We start from the raw sequence: 26,840 nt of genomic DNA on the forward strand, positions 1-26,840 counted from the left end.
ACTGCTAAGGATATGAGGAGAGATGAATTTGAGGTCCTGCGAGTCAGGACTCAAGGCTGTCATCCTCACAAGTCTTATCAAGATACTTGGTTTTGCTAAAGAATCCAAGGGTCCCCAGAACACATATGTCCTCTCCACATTCATCACTGGCTGGGTAGAAAACTGTACTTGGGAATTCTGGATCTGTCCAAGGCTTTCTCCTAGAGGTGGTTCCTGGTGCGTGCGTGCGTGCGTGCGTGCGTGCGTGCGTGCGTGCGTGCGCGTGCTCGCGGTGGGTTTGGTTCTACATTGGAGGCCCAAGGCTGGCTGCTTCTTTAGCAACTGTGGTTCTGAGAAACACCAGAGAGATTTACTCCCCGGCAGGTCTCCTCAGGGTCCTCTGGGAATTCCTAAGAGGCCCCAGGTCCTTCCTTATCTTGTCTATTCACTCCTTGTAGGATTGAGTACACCTGAGCAACAGAGACAGCACTAATCTCAGAACACCATCTTGGGGAGTTCAGCTGTGCTGTCGGTAACAAGTTATTCCAACCGGGCTGGTTGACTGTTAACTGTAGAGGGAGAGGGAGGGTCACAGGCTCCTTACCTGGGTCTCCAGCTGCTCCCTACTACGCACTGAAGACAGCATCGCCTTAACTGCATGTGGTCTTGGGAAGGAACTAAAACCCATAAGGAAGACCAGGGGAAGGACCTCCATCTAGGTGGCTCTGGAGGAAGTCAGCATCGGTGCTGGGTTAATGCTTCTACATTCCAGTAAGTAACCCTTCCTCTGGGCTCTGTAAGGAAGCCTGATAAACTCACTAGTTCCCCACAGTTCATGTTTGTGGTGTCATTTTGACCCGTAGGAGGAGGGTAAGACATTACTTATGTCTTCTCCTGGGAAGACAATTTAGGAAGAGTTTCCTCTCATTAGCTAGATAAATAGCCAAGGTGCTAGTAAGAGACATGTCTGATGGCTTCGGTTTCTATGCAAATGAACAATAATAAAATGTCACTTGCTGGTTAGCATTACTCGGAGCTGCCCCTGCCGGGGGTGAGGGGGTGGGGGAGGGACTTACCAGAAGATGATGAAGAGGAAGCTAATGAAGAGGAAATGTATGGTAGGACAAGATACCTAGAAAGGCCCTGGCTTGGAGGGACTGGCTGGAGGAAGTGGGGAGGAGGGAGAAGGGAGGGAGGACTCGGCGGAGCTGAGCCAGGCGCGTCTAGGCAGTTAGTGTTCCGTTTGTCTTCTGTACCGTGTGTCTGCCTGTCCTGCCTAACTCCATGTCCCTCACTGCAGTGCAGTGTTTCCTCAAGACTTACGATTACTCAATGGCCGCTGGAATAAATAGATACATAAATAAATGAAATTTGAAATTGTTTTCCGGTAGCTGGTCAGTGGCGGGGGAGGGCGCTCCTCTGCGGCTTTTTATTACCTCCCGCTAACAGCTGAAGTAACTTCTCATTTCTGCTGAATAATGCATCTGTGATCGCCAGGCTCGCTCGTTTAAAGCAGATAAATGAGTCTTTCTGTGCAGTTCCCCTGGCAGACAAGGATGAACGAGGTTTTATTTGCCTAAATGGAGTCCTCAGCTTCAGTGCCTCTGCCTCATTCCCCTGAGGGGGGACGCTGGTGACCTCGTGCCACTTTTCTGCCTGCCTCAGCCACTTCTCTCTCTAATCCTCCAGAAAGACTTACCACATTTCTCCTCCGCACTGTGCCAGCACCTGGATTAAGTTTTAATTTAGTTTTTCTGGAGAGTGCGTCCCATTATCAGGCTTCTCCTACTGCTCTTAAATATGGATGTCGGACTTTTGCTTTGAAAGGAGATCTTTGAGATGTGTCTTCTCCTATTATAGGACGGACCCACGGATACTTCTTTATTCTGTGAGGCCTAGTGGGCTCCTCTACTCTGACCTGGATCTAGAGTTCTAGTAAGCTGTTGTATTTTTATAAGATAAATACACACACACACACACACACACACACACACACACACACACACACATATATATATATATATATATTTTTTTTTTCTTGAGACAGTATCTCTCTGTGGTCCTGGCTGTCCTGAAACTTGCTCTGTAGATCAGGCTGGTCTCAAACAAACTCAGATCTGCCTGTCTCTGCCTCCCCAGTGTTGGGATTAAAGGCAAGTGTCACCACCACCTGGTGATAAAAGATTCCTTTTTTTAATTTTTCTGGTGTTGAGAATTAAACCCAGGGTCTTGCACATATTAGACTGGTGCTCTACACTGAGTCGACATTATAGAATTTGGATATTCCTTAAGTCTCCTCAGAGGCATTCTATTTTATGGCAGGATAAATGAAAATTTCATTCAATTGTTGTTGTTGTTGTTGTTTATATATGCATATCACTTTTTGGTGAAATTCTATAACCTGTGACTTAATTAAATCTTATTGTTTGCTGTATAATTTTTACATTCAGCTCTGCATTTTCTAGACAGAACCAACATTTTTTTCTCTTCCTAATTCTTACGAGTGTCTTTTCTAACTGCATAGGCCGCTGTCTCTGACCAGTGTTACATTGTAGCAGATACAATCCTTATCCTTTCCTCAGTTCTAATCTCTGCAGTGGCCTCTAGAGCATCCTCACTTTATCACATCCAAGACCCCTGCAGGCATCACCATTCTTATGAGAAACTGAGCTATGCAGACATCATTGTTGAAGCCAGTTGAAGGCCGTGCAGGAGGCAAATTGCAGGGTCTAAGCTCGACCCTGGGACTGCTTGATTTCAAAGTCCCTGTCCTTGTACCATGCCCACTTTTCAGGACATGGATCAGCTTGCTCATCATGAACCTTATATTGTGAGGTGTCATAAGAGATTCAGGAGAGACTGAGAGGGATGTATGAGAGGGGCTTGGGTGACAAAAGTTTGTCTCTTCTGTGCTTTCTTCTAGTCACTCTTCTCCTCAGGTACACTCCACATAGCAAAGCAAGAACTGTAGGAAACCAGAAGTTTCCCTTAGAAAGCAATTTATGACTACTTCTAAGTCCCAACCTTGTGCCTCCTTCCCTCCGCTGACCCACTGAAATCCAGTCCAATTTTATTCATCCCTGTCCCAACACATGCTTCTCTGTGTCACGGCACTTCTAACCACACTGCAGTGTCCTGCAGAGTTTAGCTGGCAGAGTCACTGCCTCACAGCCTGCCCTGACAAACTAGATTCTAGAAATCTAGATAATGGCTCAATCTAGGTGTGGTATTATAAGTCCATAAACTTAACACTTGGGAGGCTGAGACAGGAGGATTGCTGCAAGTTTGAGGCTAGCCTGGGTTACAAAGTAATTGCCACTGTAGCCAGGACCCTGTATCAACAAATAAACAACACACACACACACACACACACACACACACACACACACACACACACACACACACACGTGTACACATTAAACAAGAAAAGGAAATAAACAATGGCATTTCTTTCCCTCGGAAAATACAGTTAGGCATTTGTAGATTTTAAAACAGCTCAGAGTTCTGTCCTGCCCCTCTAGCCTCCTTCCAGAGACAGTACGATCAGTCTCCGTGCTGACCCTCTTGCCCTTCTCACCCGGTGGGTGAGATTAGTTCTCTGTGTGGTTGTAACACCAGCCCCACAGCTTCCACAGCAAGAGAACTGGGACCTAAAGGGCACCCCCAGGCTGCTAGCAGTTTCCCCAAACAGATGAAATTCCAGAGTATAGGCCGGCTTTCCCAGGAAGAGAAAACAGGTCCAGGACAAGCCCATTGAGAACCCTGATCCTCTGGCCTTTCAGCGATTTTGATTTCTGTTTGTCTTCTCCCTGTGGAGACCCCGGTATCCTTTCCCACATAAAGTTCTAGTGCTCCACGTCCCCATCCCTAGCCTGGGCAGTTTCTCCCTCCCCCTGCCTGGCTCAGCTCCCTCCTTGTGCACTGACATTCACTACACAGGATGCTCCTCTGCTGGTTTATCTGCAGCTGTGCAACAGGAGGTCTCTCCGTGCAAGCTCGTGTTTGAGGACAAAAGGATCTGATGCAGCATCGAACAGAGCCAGTTATTGGCATCGTCCACGTGATAGGAAGTCAGGAGCACAGTGCAGGGAAACACAGGGCCACCTCCTGCTGGACCAGGAGCCGGCAGGGTCCTCTTTGATCTCAGAGGCCACCACCTGGGTATTTCTCCACTTCTTTTCACTGCTGAGGGAGAAAGGGCCTAAGTGGTTTTAAGGCTGAGGAATCCAGGAGAACGGGGAGGAGGAAGGGGAAGCGTCTGTTCTAGTAGTTCACTGGTAAATGCTTTAGAGGAAAATGGCTGTCATTCTGGATTTGACCACTAGGGGCAGAAGCTGACGTTGTGATGGCTGTTCTTCATGGCTGTTCTGTTGAAATGTTTTTATAGCTCTCAAGTCTACAGGTTATAGAGCTGTTGGATTATGTAGACATTATTAAATCCGGGTCATAGATGAGAAACTGAGGCTCACACATTGCAGAAGCTTCTGTGTCCGGTCCCGATATCCGCACGTTCGGCTTCTGGAGCCACTTTCGATATCTGCTTACTGGACTTTGTATCTGAACTCTCTAACCTCGACATTGAGATGCCTGGTGCCTCCTGGTACATGTATGTGCATGGCATCTGAGTATCATGTTGTCCAGCAGATGCTGCTGAGATGGAATATATGGCATGTTCTAGGGGTTAGTGTGCCACACATATTTGAATTCAAGATAGCCGTGGGGACTCCCAGAGGAGTGGCTGCCTCTTGTACAGGCTGTAAAGCCCTGAATGTTTGAGGCTCTCCCTCACAACTCAGAGGAGTGTGGACAGAACAGCTGCACTGGCCAGAAGGACAGTATTGTATTCCCTTCTCTATGGGCTGCTGAGAACAGTGAAGGAGAAGCATCACGGGCTGAAATGGGGGCCTCCATGTGTGCCTCTGTTGGTATCACCCAACCACACGTAGGCCACTCGTTGACCTCCTCTCAGTCTACATATCTGACTCCAGGGAGCAAATGGGACTTGGCTACTTCTGGAATAGAGACTGATTTAGTTCACAGTCATCCCAAGGCCAACATTCAGGGTAGAAGGCAGAGCCAGCTACCCCCGGAGCTGAGATGGACAATGCCTGGGGGGTGGGGTGTGTGTTCTAGTCTTAGAACCAGAGCTTGCAGGCGCAATTGGTAGATGAGCTTAGAGTTCTATGGAAATTATTTCAGGGAACAAAAAAGCAACTCTGACCAGGTGACAGGGAAAGGAGGCTGCCACACCCCTGCCCAGCAAGATGACTGTCGGCTGTAGGTGGTGATCTGAAGGAACAAAATCCGGGTAGAACAAAGTGTCAAGTGCTCAGTCTCAAAGGCCACATTCCAAGGACTCTGTTGCCATGGATGGTGTGATGTAGCAATTTTTTGAATGGAAGGGGAGGGAGGAGGGTGGATCCTAAGATCCAGGAAGTTTGAGGAAACTTAGAAGGCTTAGAGCCTTGTAAGAGTCACACCCTCCCCCATTATATATGCAATAAACCCTTGTGGGGAGGGGAGGCTCTTCTTTAGCGCTACCTGCAAATTGGGCAGGGAGCTCTTGGGGTATAGCTTTCATGAGTCTTGCCCGTGCGCTTTTCAGGGGTGCAGTCTCCTTTGATACAATCATACTCAACTTTGGTAAGTAACCCCGATAAACTCATTGGTACTAAGCTAGACTTGGGTAAAATATTTGATTGTTGGTAGTGCCCTGCCTGGGGCAAAATGCATTTGTCCATGTCTGCCCAGGAGAAGCCACATAACCGATGGCCAAGACTGTAAGACATTTCCATCCTCCAGAAGGGTCTATCTGAGTCAGAACTGTTGTGCTCGTATTTCTGTATTGATTTCATACTGAAATAATCTTTTTCCTTATTGAGTCAAACAAAATATTAACACCAAATTCACTTGTTTATACACACACACACACACACACACACACACACACACACACACCATAGGTAATAGGAAATTGAAAATTACTTGTATGGTCCATATTCCCACTGATCCCATATACTCATTTTATCTGGATATAGGAGACCCCCCATTTATTTAGTCACCATTTAAAATAGCACATCCATCCAATGGTATTGGGTTCTGTGAAGGCTTGAAAACCCTTTGCACTAACGGTGACGGAGGCAGTCCCAGATAATAGGACAAGTGCAACTTTGAGGAAGGGAAATCCAGGGTCACATAATCTGCTGCATCTCCATTATAGTGGTTCTCAACCTTCCTAATGCTGGGACCGTTTAATACAGTAATTCCTCATGTTGTGGTGGCCCCCAGCCATAAAATTATTTTGTTGCTACTTCACAACTGTGATCTTGCTACCGTTATGAACCAGAACAGAAACATCTGATATGCAGGATATCTGCATGTGACCCCTAAAGGGGCTGTGACCCACAGGTTGAGAATCGCTGCTCTATTTGCTTATGGCCTGGGACCTTGTACACAACTTGGGTTTCTCATCTGAAAAGTATACACAGTGAGAGATTGGTTGCAGAACGTTGTTGGGGTGTTTTTGGTGTGCGTCGGGTGTACATTATGCCTGGGTGGTCCTGGCTCCTGGTCAGCCTCAGTGAATGGCAACTCACCAGTATTAATCTTAGACCACCAGCAGCTTTGGTATGCAAGTGGTCCGCTTCCCTGGCCTCTGATTCTGCGCCATCTTCACTACCTTCACCATCCTCTCTCAGACCTCTAGTAAACCTCCAGGCACAGCTGGAGGACTTACCTGCTGGTAGCTGCTGGCCCAGGAGGCACGGAGGGCATCCCAGCCTCCGGAGCGCTTGGCCTTGCTCTCCAAGTGAGCCCGTAGTTGTGTCTCCAGCTCCTGGCTGACTTGTTCCAGAGCGTGCACCTTGGTCATATACTCCACTAGGCAGCCCCCCAGGTCCTCAGCAGTGGCGTGATTCCTTTCTGGGCCTGGAGCAGGTGCAGTGGCAAGGCCTGAGCTCCGCAGGCCCTGCAGGAAGACACTGCTGATGCCCAGGGCCCGGCGGGTCACTCGGGCACCGAGGCCACCTATGCCACCACTGGGTGCTACTCCTACATAGACCCCAGGGGCACGGACGAGGCTACCTACAGCACTGGTCCTGGATGCTGGGGGGCTATCCAGGGAGGAAGGAGATCGTGTTCCCCTAAGGGATGACACCCTGTGCCTTTGCAGGGGCATGCTGGCGTTGGATCCTGAGGGCAAGTCCATTGCTACTCTCCTCTCGCTCATTCTCACTGCCTCTGTGGTGCATGGCAGGTTCACACGGTCCAGTGGCTTTTGGTTGCCGCCCCAGCATCCCCATGGCCTGGTCACGGGCCTCTCTGGAAGCTCCCCTGTCCCCGAGCTCTTTGTCTACTGCCTTCCACGAGTTTCTGGCATTCATTGAGCTGGAAGAGAAGCGCCCTACCAGCCTGTGAGAGGCACACAGGCATTCTCTGTTGCTGGGTCATGTGCCCAGACATCCAGACTTTTCTGGGGTTGGGGGTAGAGCAGTGCTGCCTGTGGGAATGGGTCATCTAGGTTTGCCTATTTCTTTTTAGATAGTGTCTCTATCGTAGGTGGGCCTCAAAATCCTTATGTAGCCAGGAAGACTTTAAACTTTTGATCCTTCTGCCTCCAATTCCTGTGACAGAATCGGGCCTCATGCATACTCTCTGAACCTCAGTCTTTGGCCTTGATGAGTATGTTACTACCACAGAGAGGTCAGGTGGGCAACAAGCTGTCCCTATTTCACTGGTGAGGAATCGGGCTACAGAACCTTAGAAGACAAGCGTTCTGATCTCCAGATCTCACACTACAAGCTGAGACTCCATGCAAGAGCCCCAGGGCGGTTTACAGGACTGGCCTTATCCCTTCATGTACGAATGTGTGCATGAGCCAGCCCAGCCACGGAGGAAGGCAGCCCCAGAGGCCCAAGGAAAACGAAGCAAGCCTGCTCATGCTTTCTCCCTTCGGGTCTGGCAGCTGTTCCAGGCCCCTTTCAGCTCCGTTCTTCCCTCCCCGCCATGTCTGCCCTCTGACACTGTGCTTGTCAGCTGCTGGCTGTTGGCCTTGTTTCTCGTCCTCTCGACCTTGTTGTACATGCTGCTCGATTGCTAACTCTGACACAGCAGACGCTCAGGAGTGAGTTTAGGACCTGAGCTGCTTGCTGGGCAGCTGTTGGCTCTGGTTTCCCTTTCACCTCTGTCTCACCCTTTAATAAGACCAAGAAGGGAAAACAACAAAGGGGTTTCCTATCCAAGTTAGGGTTTCCTCAGCACCCAAGGATTTTTATCTTATTTTTATGTACATTGGTGATTTAACCGCATGCATATATGTGCGAGGGTGTCAGATCCCCTGGAACGGGAGTGACAGAGTTGTGAGCAGGCATCCCAGGTTTTACTCTCCAGCCTAAGCAGGACATGGTCCTAAAAAGCCATGTGCCAGGTGAGGTTTTAGTGTATTGAAACCATACACCCTAGGTCCAGAGATGGACCGTGGACTCCTTGGTCCTGTAATGGGAGGGTTGATGAGGGTTGACCCCAGGCAAGAGACAGGGACAGAAATCAATTTCTGGTAGGTACCAATTGAGTATCTGGTAGATACTCAATTCTGAGCACAATTCCATTCTCTGATTTTTTTTTCAATTAAACTTTAGAATTGGGAAAATATAGCACCGACATGCACTGCTGTTCGGGGTACATCATGTGCAATTTCAGAAGTGTTAGCTCATAGATGCAATATTTCTCTTTGTGATAAGAGATCCCGGGGTCCTTGTCCAGAATGTAGAGAGCTGAGGTCTCTTTAATCCAGGGGTGTATAAGGCTGTTTCTAGCAGCTACCACTCACCAGGGTCACATGGGCTGCTCATCTGCTAGAACTTTGTGTTTTATTCCCTAGTCTTCATGAAAATTGCAACCTCTCTCCTCCTTCTGTTTAGTAGGATGTAAGACAATGTAAGAGGGACCTTGTTACTTTTGTCTTGTGTGGAGGTCATAGATTAGCTTTACAGCCATCCTCAAAGGCTATCTACCTTCTTGTCTGAGACAGGGTCTCTTGTTGGTCTGGGACTCACCAATTAGGATAGACTTGCAGGCCAGTGAACCCCAGGGATCTGGTTCTGCCTACCTGGTGCCTACCCAGTGCTAGAAGCCTGTGTCACCACACCCAGATTTTGTACCTGGGTTCTGGGGATCAAACTTGGATCTTCATGACTGTAAGGTACTTATACTGAGGCACCTCCCTACCTCTTGGGAGACACAAGATTAAATATCAGTGTTTATCTGGTTAACAGATTAAGGAGCCAACTGAACCAAGTAAAGGCCAGTAGCTTATGCACTGTAGCTTACATAGATGTAGTGGTCTTCCTATGAATACCACTTCTGCAGCGTCCATGATGCACTGGGGACTGAGTTATGGTAACAGCCTCCTAATCCAGGTGGTATTATTGGGCTCCATGGAGATGCATTTTAGTCAGTTCCTGAATGTCTTGTCTGAGGCCAAATGCAGGGTTCAAGCTACTGACTATAAAGGTACCATGTGTGTTTAGGCACTGTTACTGCCCAGGGAAGGGTAGATCAGTGGTTTTAGACACTCTCAGACCCAAAGACATTGACTTTAAGGCTACCCAGTCCTCTGGAGATGGGAGCAGGCAAAGGGAGACACCTGGATGGACAACAATGTTGCGAAGACTTGAAGAGAGCAGACTCTTCTTTGGGAAACCCACCCTCTCATTCTAAAAGACCAGTTTTACCAAATATCTTGCCAACCTTGTTTTTTTGTCACACTGTAGAGATCAGTACAATGTTCAATTAAATAAGTATACACGGAGACAAGATAGTTAACAGATACCATTGAAGGGGGACTTAAAGGCTATTTCTTTTAAAATGAAAAGAATGCAAACTGTGTTAGCGACTTGATCCTCTGGGTAATAAAATAAGTTTATTTATATATACATGGTAGCTGAATTCTGTGGATACGGAAAATAAGTCATACATCCACAAATGTATATATATAACATATGTATCTGTGATGACATATATTATATATAAATTTTACTTTACAAACATGTTTTTCTCAATACATACTCACACACATTGGCATATTCAATGCAGTAGCTAACAGAAATATCATGATAAGGTTAAGGTCAGACAGCAACATGGTAGAGAGCAAGATCTCGGCACAACATTTAACCTGCTTCTTTGTGGGTTGAAGTCTTTGAAGAGAGACAAGCAGACTCGTGTTAGGTAGGTCCATAGAACATTGAGAACACACATGAGTTTTGAAGGCCGTCGTTCTTTTGGAACGGGGGGATGGAAGAAAAGAGGCAGTTATGATAAAGAAGACCACAGCAACAACACAGACATCGAATCAACAGTCAAATTCAAGCTCCAATCTGATAATAAGAACATCTATATTCAAAATATACTATCAAACTATTTTTCTTTTAGAGAAGGGGAGAGGGGTTGAAGTTAAATCCCTAGCCATGGTGGGTTAGGAAAGTAACAGAGAAAAGCGATTGGACCCAGAAAGCCCCTCTTGGGGTTCTGAGAGTCTGTTCCTTGTTGGTCAAACTGGGTACAGTGTGGGCTGGGATGGCAGCTGGACCTGGACCCAGGGGAACAAGAGAAGGGGAGGCAGGGGACAGTGAAAGAGGATGGCATGGCGAGTTTGTGGGCAGGTCTGCCGTGCTTCTGCCTGGAGACAGAGTGGCACTTCTTTCAAGTGATTCATTTGGCAATCTCTTTCTTTAAAGATTTAATGGGGGGAGGTTAAAAAAAATAGTTCTACACCACAAGGCTTTCTAGATAAACCTGTTTCTCAGGGGCACAAGATCATTGCCTTTGGAGAAAGCAGTAGAGAATCCCAACAAACACCGGACCCCTGGACAGGGAAGGGCAAGTAGGAGCTGCACAGCCCCTAGGCTGAGATGTGCGTCTGTCCTCTAGGAAGGGAGGAAGCATGGGGTCCGAGGCAGGTGTGGTGCTGGAAGGGATGCTGAGAAGGGTTTCTAGGGACCACTTTTCTGCCAGACAAAGGCAGCAGTCCTGTTTCTTCTAGCATGGTGGGAACATCTGTGGGGTCAGAAAAGGGGGCCGGGGCCTCCTGATGGCTTTCACTGACATTCAGTGACGGTAGAGTGAGGCTCCAGGCTGACAAGACAGTTTTGTATACTTGCCTGAGTCTTCTGCCCTGGTGCCCCAGTTCCCACCACTAGGGGAAAAAATACAAAAAGACAGGGCAGGTGGGCACACTGAGTCAAGGGAACCAGAGCACCAAGACCACACAGATGGCCACTCATTTGGCCACACTAACGTTCAGCTTCCGAGGGAGACTGGTCTCTTTCCTCACCTGCCCAGGGCTCCTGGAACCTCTCCATGCCCAGATCAGTTAAGAGAAGCAATTGGTGCAGCCGCTTTGCTTAGAAATACCTTTATTTTATAAAGCCATGGGGTCGTTCTGTAAATTTTTTTTTTAAACCACACTTGTAAAAAAGATGTTGACAATTCTTAAGAAAAAAAGCTGAAAATGTCTCTTATTAAGTCGGGGTTACACAAAGGTTATATTTATAATATATATATTTGTATATTTATAATTTAGGGACAAAAATAGGGAGTGGCAAAGCGGAGGCTGCTGCATCTAGATCTCAGAAACTTGGTCGTTTCCCACGAACAGTGTTTCCTGGCAGAAGGGGTTCACGAGGACCATCCCAGTGTCTCGGTAGTCGCCATTGGCTGGGGAGCGGGGCTCTGAGAGCTGGTCCTGGGGAGAGAGGGAGGAAGCTAGTGTGAGCTGGAGTTGAGGGGTGGCTGCTCTTTAAGAAATGCAAAGGGATAGCTGGGTGTGGTGGTGCGCACACAACCCCAGCAGTCAGGAGGATGGAAAGTTCAAGGCTAGCCTGGGCTATTCAGTGAGAGATTACCTCAACAAATCAAGGAACCAAGCACACAAGCATACCCCACCCCACACACACTACACACACCACACAGAAATATCACATCTTCCCATACCTCCTCCCACTATACAGCCCAGGCCTAACCCCCATAGATACACACACACCCCTACCCCTAACTGCCTTAGTGTGCAACAGTTAATATCCTTGGACTCCGCACTCAGCTTCCTGCCTCTTCCTCATACGCCAGGGCAAATCTGAGGCCTTTCCTTTCCAAATACACCCATAGGCACCACCTATCCCATAACCACTTCTCAGAGTCTGACAGGCCTACAAGCCTTCAGAGCCAGTCTATCCTCATCTTAAGGGCCCCAAGCCCTAGAGTCTAGTGAGAGCCATTCCCCCATTTCTTGTAGCAACACAAGCATCTTCTGTGGACGGCAGTAAGGTATATGTTAAGTGAAACAGCACCCCAAAACCTCAGCCTGTCTGCTAAGCCCTGAGGTGGAAAAGGCTTTAGACAGGTACCCCAGGCTGCTCAGAGGGGAGTTGGAGTTTGACAGGGTTTCCGTCTCAGTTACCAGGGGCTGCAAGCAGGTGTGGTCTAATAATGGCCCTTCTTAGATCCAGGTATTAATTGAGTGAAAAGACAGAAGAGCCAGAAGCCTGACTGAATGCCAAATAACCATCTTAAAGCTTCCAGGTTGTCTCTGAAGCCAGTGAACTTGACGCTGTGACACACCTGTGTGTGCAGGCCTGGGCCAGACTTCCTCAGAGGCCGCTTCATTCTCAGAAGCCACAATTCATTCTCTGGAGTTTATTTTTAAACAAAACAGACAAAGGGCAGTTCCTGAGAAGGAAGGGCTGGCTGCTTTATGGGCAGTCAGGGAAGAAGAGGAAACTGCCTAGTCAATAAAATGTCTTCAGGAGACAGGCATTTCCCCCAAGGGCTGTCTCTGGCCAAATCTCATCAGGCACCCGGGTGCGTGTGAGTCTGACCCCTCTATGGAGAAGAGACAGAAATCTTCCCTGAGAGCTGTGAGGGGTTTGGAGCTTGAAATCTGGCCTGTGTTGCTTCCCACTTTTAATGGGGCAAGCATGCATGGACCAGTGGTGAGCCTGGGGTGTGTATGAAGCACTGCATGAATAAAAAAGGTATTAGGCAACAACAAAACGATGGAGGTAGGAGGAGGAGAGGGAGGGAGGCAAAGGAAACAAAAAAATAGGAAAGTGTCCAGGTACCCTTGGGCACCGTGATCTGCCACCCTTATCATGGACAATAAGGGAGCAGGGCAATGTCTGTGGAAGCTTCTGGGTGGGTAGGTGCTGTCAGAGGAAGCAGAATGTAGGAGAATGGAATCATCCTGTGGGCAGTCTATAGGGCATGTGTGTCCGGGCGGTTTCCATCCTGGTTCTGAGCTGCCTACATTCTGACCTCAACAGCACAGGGTCCGAGCATTGCAACAGATGACAGTCCTTTGTGTAAGGACAGCAGAGCCAAGGGAGTAGACTGGCAGTGGGCACTGACTGAAGCCAAAGCAGGCTGGCTTTCTGCCGTGCGTGGCTTTCGTGGTGCCTTCTGTTCTTGAGACTGTGGCCAGGTGACCCTTCTCACCAGAGCCCCATGGCCTGGTGCTGACTGCAGAACAGGGCACCCCCACCCCCGACCTCCATGATTCTACATGGAGAATGCCACGGTGCATGCACTGCAGCCTGTTTATGGGCTCGGCTCTTTAGTGTTTGTGTCCCCACTTATAGGGAAATATAAGACATTTATGTTCACCACCCAGATTCTTTTCACGTCACTATAAGAAAAATATGTGCTGGTTTCCCCATCAGTGAAACCTTCATGAAGCCCGTGTTGCTACTGCCCTTTGGCTATTCCCCTTTGCTGAGTGGCTATTGTGTGGCAGGCTCTGAACTAGGGGGGTGAGTCATGGCACCTTTAGTCCTGGTTGGTTCGTCTACTCCATGTGTGCTGCTGAGCGCTGTGGGCCAGGCCAGACACAGCTCTAGATACATGGAATTGAGAAGTGAATTCATACAAGGCCCTTGCCCTCCGTCAAGGAGAGCAGCAGGCTGCAGGGCCCCGGGTGAGCAGCGTTGGAAAGAGAAAGCAGGCAGGGCTGGAGATGGACGAGGAGGGTACGGCTCTAATGGGTTTAGGGCAGTCCAGGAAGGGCTCCTTCCAGAGGCCTGCAGGAAGTGATGGTTTAAGCCTTAGGGGGAGAGATCCAGTTAAACTTAAGAGCGAAGCTCTTGTGGGTGATGGGCTTTCTGTGCAGAGCAAAGAGCCCAGAGCGGCTGGAGGAGAGTGGGGGATGTCAGGGGACTGTGAGTCCAGCTCATGAAGGGACCAGAAAGAGGACTCTTGTGTGTGTGTGTGTGTGTGTGTGTGTGTGTGTGTGTGTGTGTGTGTGTGTGTGTGTGATGCAGTCCAGCCGTGTCGTGTGAGAAGTCAACCTCAGGTGTTGTTCCTTAGGTATCAGCTTGAACCGGGAGTAGGGACAGCAATCGGGGTGGTCCAAGTAGGGAGAGCATGATTCGGAGAGCATTAACGTCGGGCTGGTGGTCACAGGGTAAATACCAGGATAAGAAAGTGGAGGGTGCTGAGATGCTACGGCAGGAGAGCCACAGCCAACCAAAGCAGCATTCTGAAAGTGGGTCAAGAGTTGTGAGCTGGGAGAGAGAAGACTGTGAGAGGGAGACCTGTGAGGGGACATCATGGAGGAAGGAAATATGGAGCATGAATGGATGGAGTTTGCCAAATGAGGAAGAAAGAGGCAGGCATCATGTGAGGCCAGAGAGCTGGCTAGTGTGGGGCTATGATGTGGGGGTTGGGAGGGGCAGGTCTCCCTCACAGGTTACCTCAAAACTTTAACGGAGTGGACAAGGGTACAACATAACCACATTCACGGTCATCAAAGCTCATCCTAGATGCTCTGAAAATGGAGGGACAGGGAAGACAGAGTCATGACAGCTCAGCTGCCCCTCACCTCTCCTGGGCCATCCTCCCCCCTTTGGACCATTTGTCTTCCTTTGTGGGCATACCAGTGAAGCCCAGTAATCCCTGTGCTCTTGGGAGGGTTTCTCCCCTGGGACCACAGCACTTCACCTATTACTATTCTTAATTTGGTTGCTTTGTCTCCCAGCCACAGCTCAGAACTGGCAGTCCCCTGAGAGCAAGTTTTCATCTTCAGTCCCCAGAGATGCTTGATAAACATTTGTGACTTATTCCCGGATTGGAGACCTGAGAACAGCTCTCCCCCCGGCTCCAGTGTGCAGAAGGCACCTGGGGGGTAGGGTGGGGCTCTTCTCAGAACCAGACCCCAAGCTCAGTAGGAATGGGGCTGGGGTGGGGGGGGTGGGGCTCCTGGTTCACTGAGCCCTGAAGAGGAACCCTTCAGGGCTGAGCAAGTACTCTGTGGAGAGTGGATGTGGAGGTGTGGGTCCCCGTACCTCTGAGGTCTCTAGGGACTGGATCTCCCTCGGGAGCTCCACGGCATGTCTGTTGAAGTAGTCCATGGTGATGGCGTTGTTCCAGTAGCTCAGGTTGTTCTCAGGGTTGGCTGTCTTCTTCTTCCTTCTCATACAGCACACTGTCAACAGGACGGCTGTGGAGAGAGTCCCAGTCAGAGAGAAGCAGAGGGAGGAGACTTTGGTGTCAGTGGGGTGCCAAGGACATACTGCTCCCAGCCTCTTTGTTCATTTTAAAAAACAGACTCACGTACCCTGGGCTGACTTTGAGCTCACTATGTATCGGGGACAGCCTTGAATTTCTGATCCTATTGACCCCAGCTTCTGAGTCCTGGGATCACAGGTCTGTGTCACCACTTCTCTACATGCTGGGGACTGAAACCAGGGTTTTGTGCATGTAAGTTAAGCACTCCAGTAACTGAGCCCCCTCCCCTCTAGTTTTTTGTCAACCGTGACCTTTATTTCAAGTAACTACGATGTACAAGAAAACCTGCTATCACTTTTCCTAAGGGTCTATCCTTCCACGATTCGCAGAAGAGGTCAGACGATACATAGGTAAGAAACCCGGGAGGTGCCAATAGGAATGGCTATCTAGTGAGAGATGGTGAAGGGACATGAGAGAGGTCACTTTAGTCACGATGCTGGCCTCATGGCAAGGCAGCTGGCATCCAGGGGAGGAGACAACGCCAGGCAGTGCATTCCAGGATTGGAGAACAGTACATGCAAAGGACCAAAGTGTGGACAGCCCAGGTGTGTGTGAGAAAAGAAAGTGCAGTGTGGCAGGGAGTGTGTGTGTGGGGTAGGAGGGGGAGTGTGGTGAGGAAGGGGGGGAAGTGTGTGAGGAGGAAGGAGGGGAAGTGTGTGGGCAGGAAGGAGAGGAGCATGTGGGGAGGAAGGAGGGGATGCCAGGCAGTGTTGATTGTATGCCCCAGGGGCCTGAGGGAAGGGAGGCTGCATGTGTCTTGGTGGCATTTGTGGTTGCTGCACTGCTGTGCCTTTAGGACACCAAGAGAGGGCTTTGCTCATCTGCTGGGGGCGTTCCCCAGAGCCTGGAAGCAAAGACCAGCATGTGCGCTCAGAGACTCAGACTCCCAAAGATCTCTGCTGAGGCAGGAGGTGATAGACGCATTAGACAAAACCTCGAGGCTCAGTTAAAAAGATGTCACTAGCCAGTCATATAGGACTTGTATTCCAGGGACATTATCCATATTGGCAGCTACAAATTTCCTTTTGACCTCATGTAGTCAGTGTTAGGGTTTGTAATTTTCAGAGAAGTAGTAGCTTTTGTCAGTAGGCTTTGGAGCAAACCCAGATGTGTGGACTCCAAAGTTTCTGCTCTTTAACACTCAGGCTTCTCCCCGAGAGCAACCCAAGGGCTCACCCTGTTGAGATGACTGGAGCCAAGCTCTTCTGAGCCTGCCCCCTCACACCGTGTGACACGTGAACCTTGTGTCTCTCCAGTGTCAGAGACTCAAGAGTCCCGGAGGAGTAAGTGAGCCTGCGCTCTGTCGACCAGTCAGAGGCAGGGAGCCTTGCCCAGACTCACACAGCAGAGTGGCAGTACACAGGGGAGCAGCTAGTGTCTCGTGTGTGTGTGTGTGTGTGTGTGTGTGTGTGTGTGTGTGTGTGTGTGTGTGTGTCCTGTCTAGGTTCGCCAGCATCGGAAACCGTCCACAGGGAAGGGGTTGGGTGGGCTCTGTATGTATCTGACATTCAGAGGGTGCCAATCATCTTAGTGCTTTAGAATGGGGTCCAGGCTGCTCTGTTCAAAGGCCAGCGCCAGGGGGCAGCAGAGGGCCATTTCCCACAGAAAAGCAGCCTGAGGGCTTGACCAATACAGAGTGGGTATAGTCAGGGAACCGGTCAGCTGTAGAAACAGGCACATTTATGAGCTGAGATCTCAGAGCCCGGGTTCCAGTCCCAGGGGCTCACTGGAACATTCTGTACCCCAGTCCCCATCACCACTGGCCTCGTTGGAATGATCTCCAGACTAAGGTCAGGAGACGGCTTCTATTTGCAGTTGGCCTCATCTGCTTTGGCCAGAAAGAAAGACTTCCAGTTTGGTAATCATGCCTCCAAAAGTACCTTTTAAAAAACCATTGACACATGGAGGGGGACCGCTGAATTGGGCTAAAGTGGATTTCAGAGACTGGCCGGTGTCAGACTGTTCACGTTTTGTGGCTGTGTCTTTCCTTTTGTCTCACGGCCCTTCCTTCCTTCACTGGTTGAAGGAGGGGAAGGGGCAGAAAGGGCTGCGAAGCCCAGCGTGGATACGACATTTCTGCTCTTTCCCTCTGCTCGGAGACACCATGGCCCGAAAGACACAGCTGGCTGTCACAGATCCCCTCCCTCCCTCCCTTCCTGGCATCTTTATTCCTCACAGGCACATCAGGGGACATGGCCAGGGCGACTGAAGTCGGTAGAGCCAAGTCTCTGAAGACACAAACACTTAGGAAGTGAGAAAGGGGGGGGGGGGTTTGTTAGCTCTGCTGAAGTGGGAGTTGTCGGGGACAAACGGTCACTTTTCGCCTCCTGGCCTGTGAGGGTATCTGACATCACACAACACACTTCAGTGCCACAGACAGCAAGCAGGGTGTCGGGGAGAAAGATGTCCTTAAAAGCCACATATGGGGGGGGGGCACACTCTGTGATTGGACCCGCTGAGTAGTCACAGGCAAGCAAGCAAGATCAAAGAGACAGAGGTCTTAGAGACTGAAGGATGTGAAAGTTGGGATCAGAGCCCAGACATCAACACACTACTCACAAGGCCTGAGTAAAGATGCATAACCTCTCGGCCTCTGTGCAGGCCAGACGAAATCCTGTGCGCAGCAGAATTCTGCCCAGTTCCTGGCAACTTTTCCCCACGGTTACTCTTAGTTTGAAAAGTAGGGAGTAGAAACCTGAGAGACAAACTTCCCGAGGCCTTGCTGATGAGGTGTGCCTACTGCTATGTCCCCAGCGCCCCGACTCAGAAGCCTGAGTCTGCGGAATGTGTGGAGGTCCTGTCAGTGGGAGACTCGGCGGCTTGCATCCACTTCTCTTGGGAACTTCCTAGCGTTTCCCACGTGTCATCTCCTATAAGGGAGATGGGAAAAGGGACACTGGGCTCTGGGACTGTGTGAGGGTCTCTAGTTGTGTTTAGTACTATAACCTCGGTCTTTTGACCATTCATCCAAGAGAGAAAAGTGCAGCTTGGACTCAAGGAGTCTAATATGCTCTCAACGCCATGTACTTTATAGGCCTCTTCAGACTGCAGGGTCACTGTGTGAGAAAGGCAAGAGTGCTCTTCCCGGTTCAGAAGAAGTAACTGAAGGTCACTGACGTTGATCGAGATCACCCAGCTAATTATACCGCCATGACCACGGGTTTCGGTAATCTTTGAGTAGATGCTTATTGCCTCCAGTCCCTCTTGAACATTGGAGGGACACGCAGTATGGCCTTGGAAGCCCTTTGTAAGCTGCACAGTGGCTACAAGGTGTGAGCCACTTGTCCACTTAGCCAAAGAATCAAGTGCTCTGTGTTTCCAAAGGTAACAGCCCCAAGACTACACGGAATGAATGGGGGAGGGGGGCTCTGTCCCGCAGTTCTAGAACAGCCCTGAGAGTTAAGCAAGCTCTCGTGGCTTTCCCAGTAATGAGTCTTCTGTGACTCATCAGATGAGTGACAGGAAGAAAGGTCACTGGTACGAAGCTGGCACCCCGTGTACTGTGTTCACACCACAGGACTCTGTGGGTTCTGAGAAGCGATCAGAGCCTGTAGGTTCCCCCAGAAGAGACGACCTTTCCAAACACCTGCTGCATTGCCAGCTGCTGGGCCTGTCAGAAAGTGCACTGTGAATCCGCACGGGATGAGTGATAGCCACCCCTCCTTACTGAGCTCCTTCCCCACGGCAGACCCTGGTATAAGACCCTAAATGCATCTTCACTGACTTTCATGGGTCTTGGAGGCAAGCAGGAGTGGTGGCTCTGCCCAAATCCTGCTGCTCCTTCAGAGTCACCTCCACCCCTGATGTCTGCACCACGGCAGGGCCGGCAGAGCATGCGCAGTCCTCTCTGTGCCATGCTTCCGGGATGCCTGCACCTTGAATGACCACTGCAGGGCCGGCAGAGCATGCGCAGTCCTCTCTGTGCCATGCTTTCTGAATGCCTGCACCATGGATGACTAAGGCAGAGCCCGCAGAGCATAGGATCCCTTGGGATCCCTCTACAGCTCAAGGCTCCCAGCGACCCAGCAGAAACACTCGGACATTTCCACCCTCTATCTCCCATCATCCTCTCTGTCTCAAAGCCCGCACTGCTGCTATGTAGGCTTGCCTCGCTTACTCCAGCTCTCCCCGGGTGTTTTATAGTAGAGCTGCCTGGCATGCCTGCTACGGTCTTGGCGTCTGTCTCCTGAATGACCTGAACTGACACAGCAGACGTCTCTTTCATCCAAGAGAAGAGGTGCGAATGCTGGTGAAGTCCACAGTTAAGAGCGGCGAGGGCTGGATTTGCGGGCAGGCGTGGTTTGATTCCACAAGCCAGGTTTAGTGCTGCGGGGTACTCCATAAAGGATTTGAGTGACAGAAGACAGGGATTGGGGTAGGTTTCAGGTACTGGGCTGGTTATAAGGCCGCAACTAAAGGGGTTCAGTGTCTGGCTCCTCAGCCTAGCATGTGGGGGTTAGGTGTTAAGAGGTCTAGTTCTATCCTGAAGACCAGAGATAGCTATATTTTAGCTTGAGTGGGTTACAGCCAGAGTGACAATTTATGGACAGCCCTTGTTCTCACCTCCTCCCATTGGCCCATAATTCCAAAGAGACCACCCACCTCGCTACACTTCCCTTTTGTGTCAATCTTTTCTGCTTCACAGTAAGAATCAATCTAACCTAGGTTTTCTTATGTGGTAACGAAAAAGTCTTAAATCCTGCGCACACCCATACAATGTACATAGAGACACAATCTGTGCTTGTGTTCATGGTTAACATTCATTGGACAATGAACAGAGCTAAGAGTTATGGGTCCTATTAACACGTCATCCCTTGGAATATTGGATTAATGGTCCAGAGTCTGGAAAAAGCCCTGAACTGGGGCAAGTATCAAGGTCAGGGGTTGGCTCTCCTCTGCCCTGTCAGGCTGGACTTGCGTTGGTAATGCAACATACTTGTGAGTCTCTGGCTTCCTTAGCCAACCCTCCCTAATGGTCCATCTTCTCACAGGGGTGCCTGTGTGAGACAGGCCAGGGAGCTCAGGAAAGCCTCCAAATTGTTCTGTGAAAATGCAGAGCACCCACTGGTGAGTAATGACCAGGGGTAGGCCGGAGGCTCGGCGGCAGTACCTTTGTATCCTGATGGTGGCAGCAGAGAGCCGCGTAGCAGCCGCACAGCTCCCGGCCCTCGCTCCTGGTGGCCTGGGGCCAATCAATCTCCGTTCTCTCTGAAGCAGAGTTGGCAGAGAGAATCTGGCAGGGCTCCGGAGACGAAGCACTCCTCAGCCCTTGCACACTGATGCCCTTTCTCCCTATCGGGGCTTGTGATATGGAAGGCAGGTGAGCTGCTGACCCTCCCTCCTTCATTCGAACCAGGGGAATCGCCCTGCGATGGGCGAGCATGGGCTGGAGAAAGCTTAGCTGAGGGCGAGTCCCTGCTGCTCTGCGCAACCTGGCTTCTCTCCTAGCTCCTTCGCCAGGGGTGATAAATTCTGCACTCACACTCTGGTACCAAGGATGGATTCTGCTGTAAGGCCTGTAGAGGTGCTTTGGGGTACAAAGACAGCAAAGAAAGTTGAAACATGAGCCTTCAGACCTGGAAGAGCCCAGCTGGTCTGGTCACTCGATGGAGCAGGACTATGGAAACAGCACCTAGGGTCCTGAGACCAGACTGATTGATACTCTAAATAGTCCCTGGCTATGGCCAAGGCTGTGACCAAGGCTGTGACCAAGGACACAGAGCTGATGCAGAGGCATCCAGGACCCAGGTAGAAACATAAAGGAAGTGGACTCTGTTGTCCTCTTGGGCTATGAAAGTCCAGTGTGGACACAATCGGGATCTTTAGAAAGTGTGTCCTACCCCCACCCACCAGCACCTGAAGGCTCCTCTTAGAGCTTGTGACTTGTCCTTGGGGTGTGTTTGTCCCTGCTTTGGCTGACCTCGGTTTTCTAACTCAATAGTGTGAGTGATGACCAGAGTCTCTGGATACCTTAGTGCTGTGTGTGGTTATTAATGTATCATTTTCTTTAGCTAGTGTAGGGACAGAATGATAAGACAAACCCGGAACCCCAACTATCAATGAGGGCATCTAACACACTCGGGAGAGCAGAAAGCAGCTACTTTTCACATACGACTGTTAATAATTTGCTTATTAATACGTTCTAAATTGTCCCCATCTCCTTCCTATTTCAGAAGCAGAAAATCACAGCGTATATAGTACATGTTCCCATGACAGACAATAGGGCTTCTCTTGCTATGCATGGTGGATCCCATGCAGGACGAGCTGCAGTGAGCAGGGAGGCTTCCTGGAGATTGTCTACCACAAACAGCCGAGATAGTTGTACCTAGGAGAGACACAGACCTGGGGGGGGGGGGGGGGAAGGTTGTCTCTGGATTGCCTTTTGCTGGTGCAGTTCCTTCTGAACCTAGCATATCGTGAATGGGTGTGGAGAGAGCTCACTATGGAGCAAGTTTCCCGCAGATCAATATGCAGATGAACTTTCATAAACTATTATTTAAATGAATTCATGATTTCACAGAATTTCTGATTTGATTTAAATAGTTTTAGGAAGTTAGGGTAGTTGACAGAGTTTAAGGAGACGGTTTAAAGTGTTTTGGCAGAGAGAGATATAGTAAAGATAGAATTAAGAATAGAATCTGCCTCTCCTCATAGGAAGAAAGAGAGTACTGCTTTCATGTGTTACAAGCACACAATTCTGCTTGGAAGAGAAAAATGGGCTTGGGACAAGTTAATGATCGAAGGAGACATTCATCCTAGGTTGGGTCTGAGTTCCTGGATCTTGTGATCTAGGGATGTGGCCATAGGGTTTGTGTGCACCATGAAAAGACAGGACTATGAGTAAAGGTACATAACTCTGAGCATAAGAGTAAGGATAGATGATTAGCCAGCCTAGCTGAGCAAGACTTCAAAAACAGTGAGACAGGTGATGCTCTGTGTCTTGGCAAATACAAATTGTCACCAGCCACGCATAGGAAAAACCTCGCTACTATAGACAGGCTCGCTTATACTTTGTTAACCAATGACAAAAGAATTATTACTTTGGGGTTACGATGAACTGTGGAGAGACAGAAAGATGGGAAATGTTTAGGTATGAGTTTCAAAAGAAGAATACACAATAAACTGGTTGTAATTTCCTTTTGTGTAACGATTTTAATCTGTCTGGGGGATTATGTTCTTGTTGTGGTTGTTTCTGGAGAATATGTAACTTGTGGCTATAAGGTAATCCTTTTCTTACAGACAGGATTTGTCTTCAGTGGTATAAAAAGGCTAAGGAAAAAAGTTGGTTGGAACTTTGCTCTGTCCACCAAATGCATATGTGTGTGTGTGTGTGTGTGTGTGTGTGTGTGTGTGTGTGTGTAGTTGTGAGAGCTTGCTTCATCCACCAAGTGTGTGTGTGTTCCCTCAGTGAAAAGTTTGCTGAATGGTCTACTGCCAACTCTATGCCCTGCCTCAGTTTATCCCGTGATGTCAAAGCCTGCTTTTGACAGATGACCAACTTCACATATTCCCTGAACTGGGTCCTGGAGTGGGAATGGCCTTCCAGCCTCAACACAAGTTTTGTTGTTGTTTTTCCCAGCAAGCTGGGAGAAGAGGTATTTGCAGAGTGGATAGGTGGAAGGCTGGCTGTGTAGAGGGGCTAAGCCTTCTGTGCTGACCTGTGCCATGAGGGAAGGGTATTGCCTGGTTTCACAGTCTCCCCGTGGGAAGCCTTGGGATTTCATTTACGACCAAGATGAACCATGGGGTGATTTGAAGTCTGTTTAGTCAACAGAGCTGATGCCAGCACAGGCTCTGTGAATGTGTCACAGCTGGGCATGTGTGGAATGCTGCCCTTCTGGGGAACCATGGATAACGGTGACCAATCAGCGGCCATAGATGTAGCTAGCAGGCTTGGGCAATACAAGAGGAGGTGCTGAGGGTCATGGATGAGAAACTTGGGCCAAGGACACTCACTGCTCCCTAAGAGCCATTCCAGTGCCTCTGGGACTGCTAAGTGGACTTTTTAATGTGGTTTAATGTGGTTTCAGAAGTCATCACTCAGGACTACAGGGTACCAATGACAAGAAGGCAAACTTGAGGTCCTCAAGAGAGCCAGGAAGAACGTGAAAGGTCAGAGAACAGTGTGTGTGTGTGTGTGTGTGTGTGTGTGTGAGAGAGAGAGAGAGGGGGGGGGTGAGAAGCACAGGTGACATCTTTAATGGTAACCATTTAAAATACGGTAGGGCCAAGTCCAGCAAAGATCCTCTGAGGACAGAGTATGACATGAGAAGACAGAGGCCATGGTGGGGTCTCAATGGGGACCTGGGAACATCTTCTGATACACCACCCCCCTCTCAGAGGGACAGGATGCTGCAGAGAGGCACTGGTTGTCATGGAGTAGAGAATTGGAATCCTAAGGTCCACGGTGCACAGAGTTCACGTAACTAAGAGGTTAAAGCAGGCTGAGTGGTATGAGGTGGAGAAGAGCTACCTTCCACCCATCTCCAAGGCCTTGATTTAGCACAGACTTTCTGACATATGGACACTTTATCTCTTCTTTCTTAGGTAAATGGGGAGAGAGACGTGGAAGGGAGAGAGAAGACAAGATGTTAGCGGGAGACAATGGTGATGACCCTTCCAGCTATAGCCCGTAACTCTCCATGGCCAGCTGCTGCCCATGGTGTCTCGGAGCCTCCTCAACAGCGCTGCAGGTGGGAAGGTCTGCAGCCCTGCGACTTGAATCCCGGGCAAGCCAAGTCTCTGAGCTAGCTTGGTGTTTCTTTCTCTAACACATGTGGCTAGCTTAAAGCACCTGTAAAGTGTCAACCCCACCCCCACCCCCACCCCCAAGCTCTGCGAATTAGGGCTTTATGACCCATGGATAGTTGAGCTCTCCATAACCAAGACCAGGGACAGGGCTGGTCCATGATTCCCGCCTTGCTATCTGGTTTGCTGAGAATCTAGGGCTTTCTGCAGTTCACTCAGTGGAGTTGCCTAAGTTAAGGGCAAGAGAATTTGGAGGGTGGGAAAGATGACGGAAGGAAGGAGAGGAGGGGTGGAAGCAGGGTACTCACAGCAGGAAGAGATGGGCACACTGATGGCCAAGATGACCCAGGCAATATCCATCTTGCTCAGGCAGATGGTGGCTCTGTGCTGGGGCTTGTCCCCTTCAGCCACATGGGAGATGTTGGCCACAGTTCCCGGCTTCCAGGTCCCCGCGGGGACCAGGCGGTTGAGGAAGTTGCCCGTGGCTGTAGACGGCACTGTGGAAAGCGGTCTGGGCCCCCTGTCGGTGGTTGTGGGGGAGGCCTCAGCCTCTTCCTTTGCTGGAGAAACAATACTTTCTGAGACCCCAGAGGGCCAGGCTGGGGCCGGAGGGGTTGCAGATGGTCCCTGAGGGATGCCCGGGGGAGGGGCTGAGACACTGGCATCGAAGGCAGCCTGGGTGGGCCCCGTGGCAGCCGTGAAGACCCTGGAGCTGGCAGACGTGGGTCTGTCAGTGTCAGGGGTGACAGCAAGCCAAGAGTCACTGTGGCTGGAGCTGTCTTGCACGTCACCATGAGGGCTCCGAGAAGGCACTGGGGCGGGCTGTGTACTGTCAGGGGCACCTGAAGCTGCTGTGGCATCTGGCTCCCCTCCTGGGCTGGTAAATGTGGGGCCACTCCCCTGGTTGGCTCTGGTAAGGTCTGGCTTGTCCGTTGCAGGTACCAGGGAAGTTGTGGGGGGCACCCACGAGGTGCTTCTGGGTCCTGTAGCTGGAGATACTGTCTGAGGCTGTGTCGAAGAGAAGTAGCCCCCGAGTGGGGTCCTGGGAGTGAGAGCAGAGGGGTCTGGCTCCACAGACCCCGTAAAGTTACCTTTGTAGATTTGGAATATCTTCCCCAGAGGACGCTTCGGCCCCAGATGTGTTGAGCTCTGATTTCGTCCCCTCTGGCTTTCCTTCCTTGCTGAGTGGCCACCGGGTACAAGTGGGAAAGTGCGAGACGAGCCACCAGTCCCCTTCCTGGAAGAGCCTGGGGGCCTGGGGGGCCTACGAGTTGGGACCCGTGGGGACACTGTGGGGCGGGTGGTGGTTCCTGCTGGCTTTGTTGGCAGGGTGGTGGCGGCAGGGGCATCATCCCCTGGGGGGCGGCTCTCTGAGTGGGACGATGTGGTTGCCATGGCAGCTGGAGGGGAACCTGTGGGCAGAGGGCTTTCAGGATGGGGGACGGCAGCTGTCACCATCACTGTGGACACAGTGTCTGTGGGAGGGTGCCCTTCTGGATGAGATACTGTCGTTTCCATAGTAGCTGCAGCCTGTGATGAGCGGCCATCAGGTTTAGGGCTCAGGGTCATCACAGAGGAGAGTCTGGTAGGGCTGTGAGTTGCTGTCACCATGGTGCCTGGGGGGCTGCCTGAGGGGAGGGTCTGCAGAGATTCCCTGGGAGATGGTCCCTGGACGGCGAGTACCAGTGCTTTGGTCAGTGCCAAGGTTAGGAGAAAGCCTGGAGGGGGGGAGAAAGGAGAGAGGTGAGGAACGAGTGTTGCTTGCAGATAGACCCTCCTCACCGAGGACTTGAAGACAGCTCCAGGGAGGTAGGAAGGATACCCGGAGCATTCCTTAGGCCATACTGGCACTATGAGGTGCAAGAACCAAATGTGCACCCGGGGAAAGTCTATGAGGAGGCGGGGGGCGGGGAGTACTATCAGGATGGACAACAGCATCAGCCAATCCCATCCTTTCCCCAGTTCCCCAGAATGCATCAGTCCTCTACCTTGGTTCAACGTCTTGGGATGGGAAGGGGAGCCTGAGAGACTTCTCTTCTACATCACCTGCTGCTGGGGAGTAGTCAAGGCTAGCCTGGCCACAGGAACTGTGAGTCACTAAGAACCAACTGAGGAAGGCTTGGGTGGGAGAGCTAAGAGTTCTTTTCTTGAACAACAACAAAGTGCCAAGGTTTAGACCCTTGCTCATTTAAACCCGCTTGCCTCATGCTTCCCTTCCTGGAACCCCAGAGCACAAACCCAGCAGCCTCTCAGCTCCGCAGATGACCTTAAGGTAAGGCAGAGATGCCCTGAGGTCACAAGAGTCTGAAGGGCAGAAGAGGGCACTGGCCCAGACAAGGGTGACCAGATCTAGCTTCCTTAACTCTGTAGTAGAGTCTGGGATAGAAAATGCTACATAAATAAAGACCATTGGCTACTGGAGGTTTGTCATCAAGCGCTATCCCTGTGGTTCCTTGTATAGTTGAACTTGGGGGAAGCATCATTGGGGCTACTTGGTCTTTTTGGGTAGGAAGAGCACTTCTGAATGATAAAAAAAGGGGCGGCTGCATAACAATGTGTGT

At 50.3% G+C, this 26,840-nt stretch overlaps 2 protein-coding genes and 1 long non-coding RNA gene across 21 annotated transcripts in view; 1 reads left to right on the plus strand and 2 right to left on the minus strand.

Annotated features, from left to right (window-relative positions):
• Bfsp2 (beaded filament structural protein 2) overlaps positions 1–8,004 on the minus strand; it is a 57,257-nt gene extending 49,253 nt beyond the window's left edge. The window contains 1 exon segment of one of the 4 annotated variants that reach the window (NM_001277434.2): positions 6,716–7,272. In NM_001277434.2, coding sequence (NP_001264363.1) covers positions 6,716–7,207 — 492 coding nt within the window. In that variant the 5' untranslated portion in view covers positions 7,208–7,272. 4 annotated transcript variants of the gene reach the window in all.
• On the plus strand, positions 304–26,709 carry LOC134480226 (uncharacterized). Its single transcript, XR_015628030.1, has 3 exons — positions 304–750; positions 23,562–23,643; positions 24,079–26,709. It is a non-coding gene; the product is annotated as an uncharacterized LOC134480226 (long non-coding RNA).
• The window catches only part of Tmem108 (transmembrane protein 108), a 287,643-nt gene continuing 270,667 nt past the window's right edge, over positions 9,865–26,840 (minus strand). For 15 of the 16 annotated variants that reach the window (XM_087561351.1, XM_087561342.1, XM_087561348.1 and 12 more), the window contains 3 exons: positions 24,588–25,997; positions 15,309–15,463; positions 9,865–11,719 (listed from right to left, as the gene is read on the minus strand). In XM_087561351.1, coding sequence (XP_087417477.1) covers positions 11,597–11,719; positions 15,309–15,463; positions 24,588–25,997 — 1,688 coding nt within the window. In that variant the 3' untranslated portion in view covers positions 9,865–11,596. The remainder of the gene's footprint in view (positions 11,720–15,308; positions 15,464–24,587; positions 25,998–26,840) is intronic. The other variant, NM_001399273.1, reaches the window with a different exon arrangement.

The sequence above is a fragment of the Rattus norvegicus genome, chromosome 8 (assembly GCF_021556685.1).
Source record: "Rattus norvegicus strain SHRSP/BbbUtx chromosome 8, alternate assembly SHRSP_T2T, whole genome shotgun sequence".
Lineage (NCBI taxonomy): Eukaryota > Metazoa > Chordata > Mammalia > Rodentia > Muridae > Rattus > Rattus norvegicus.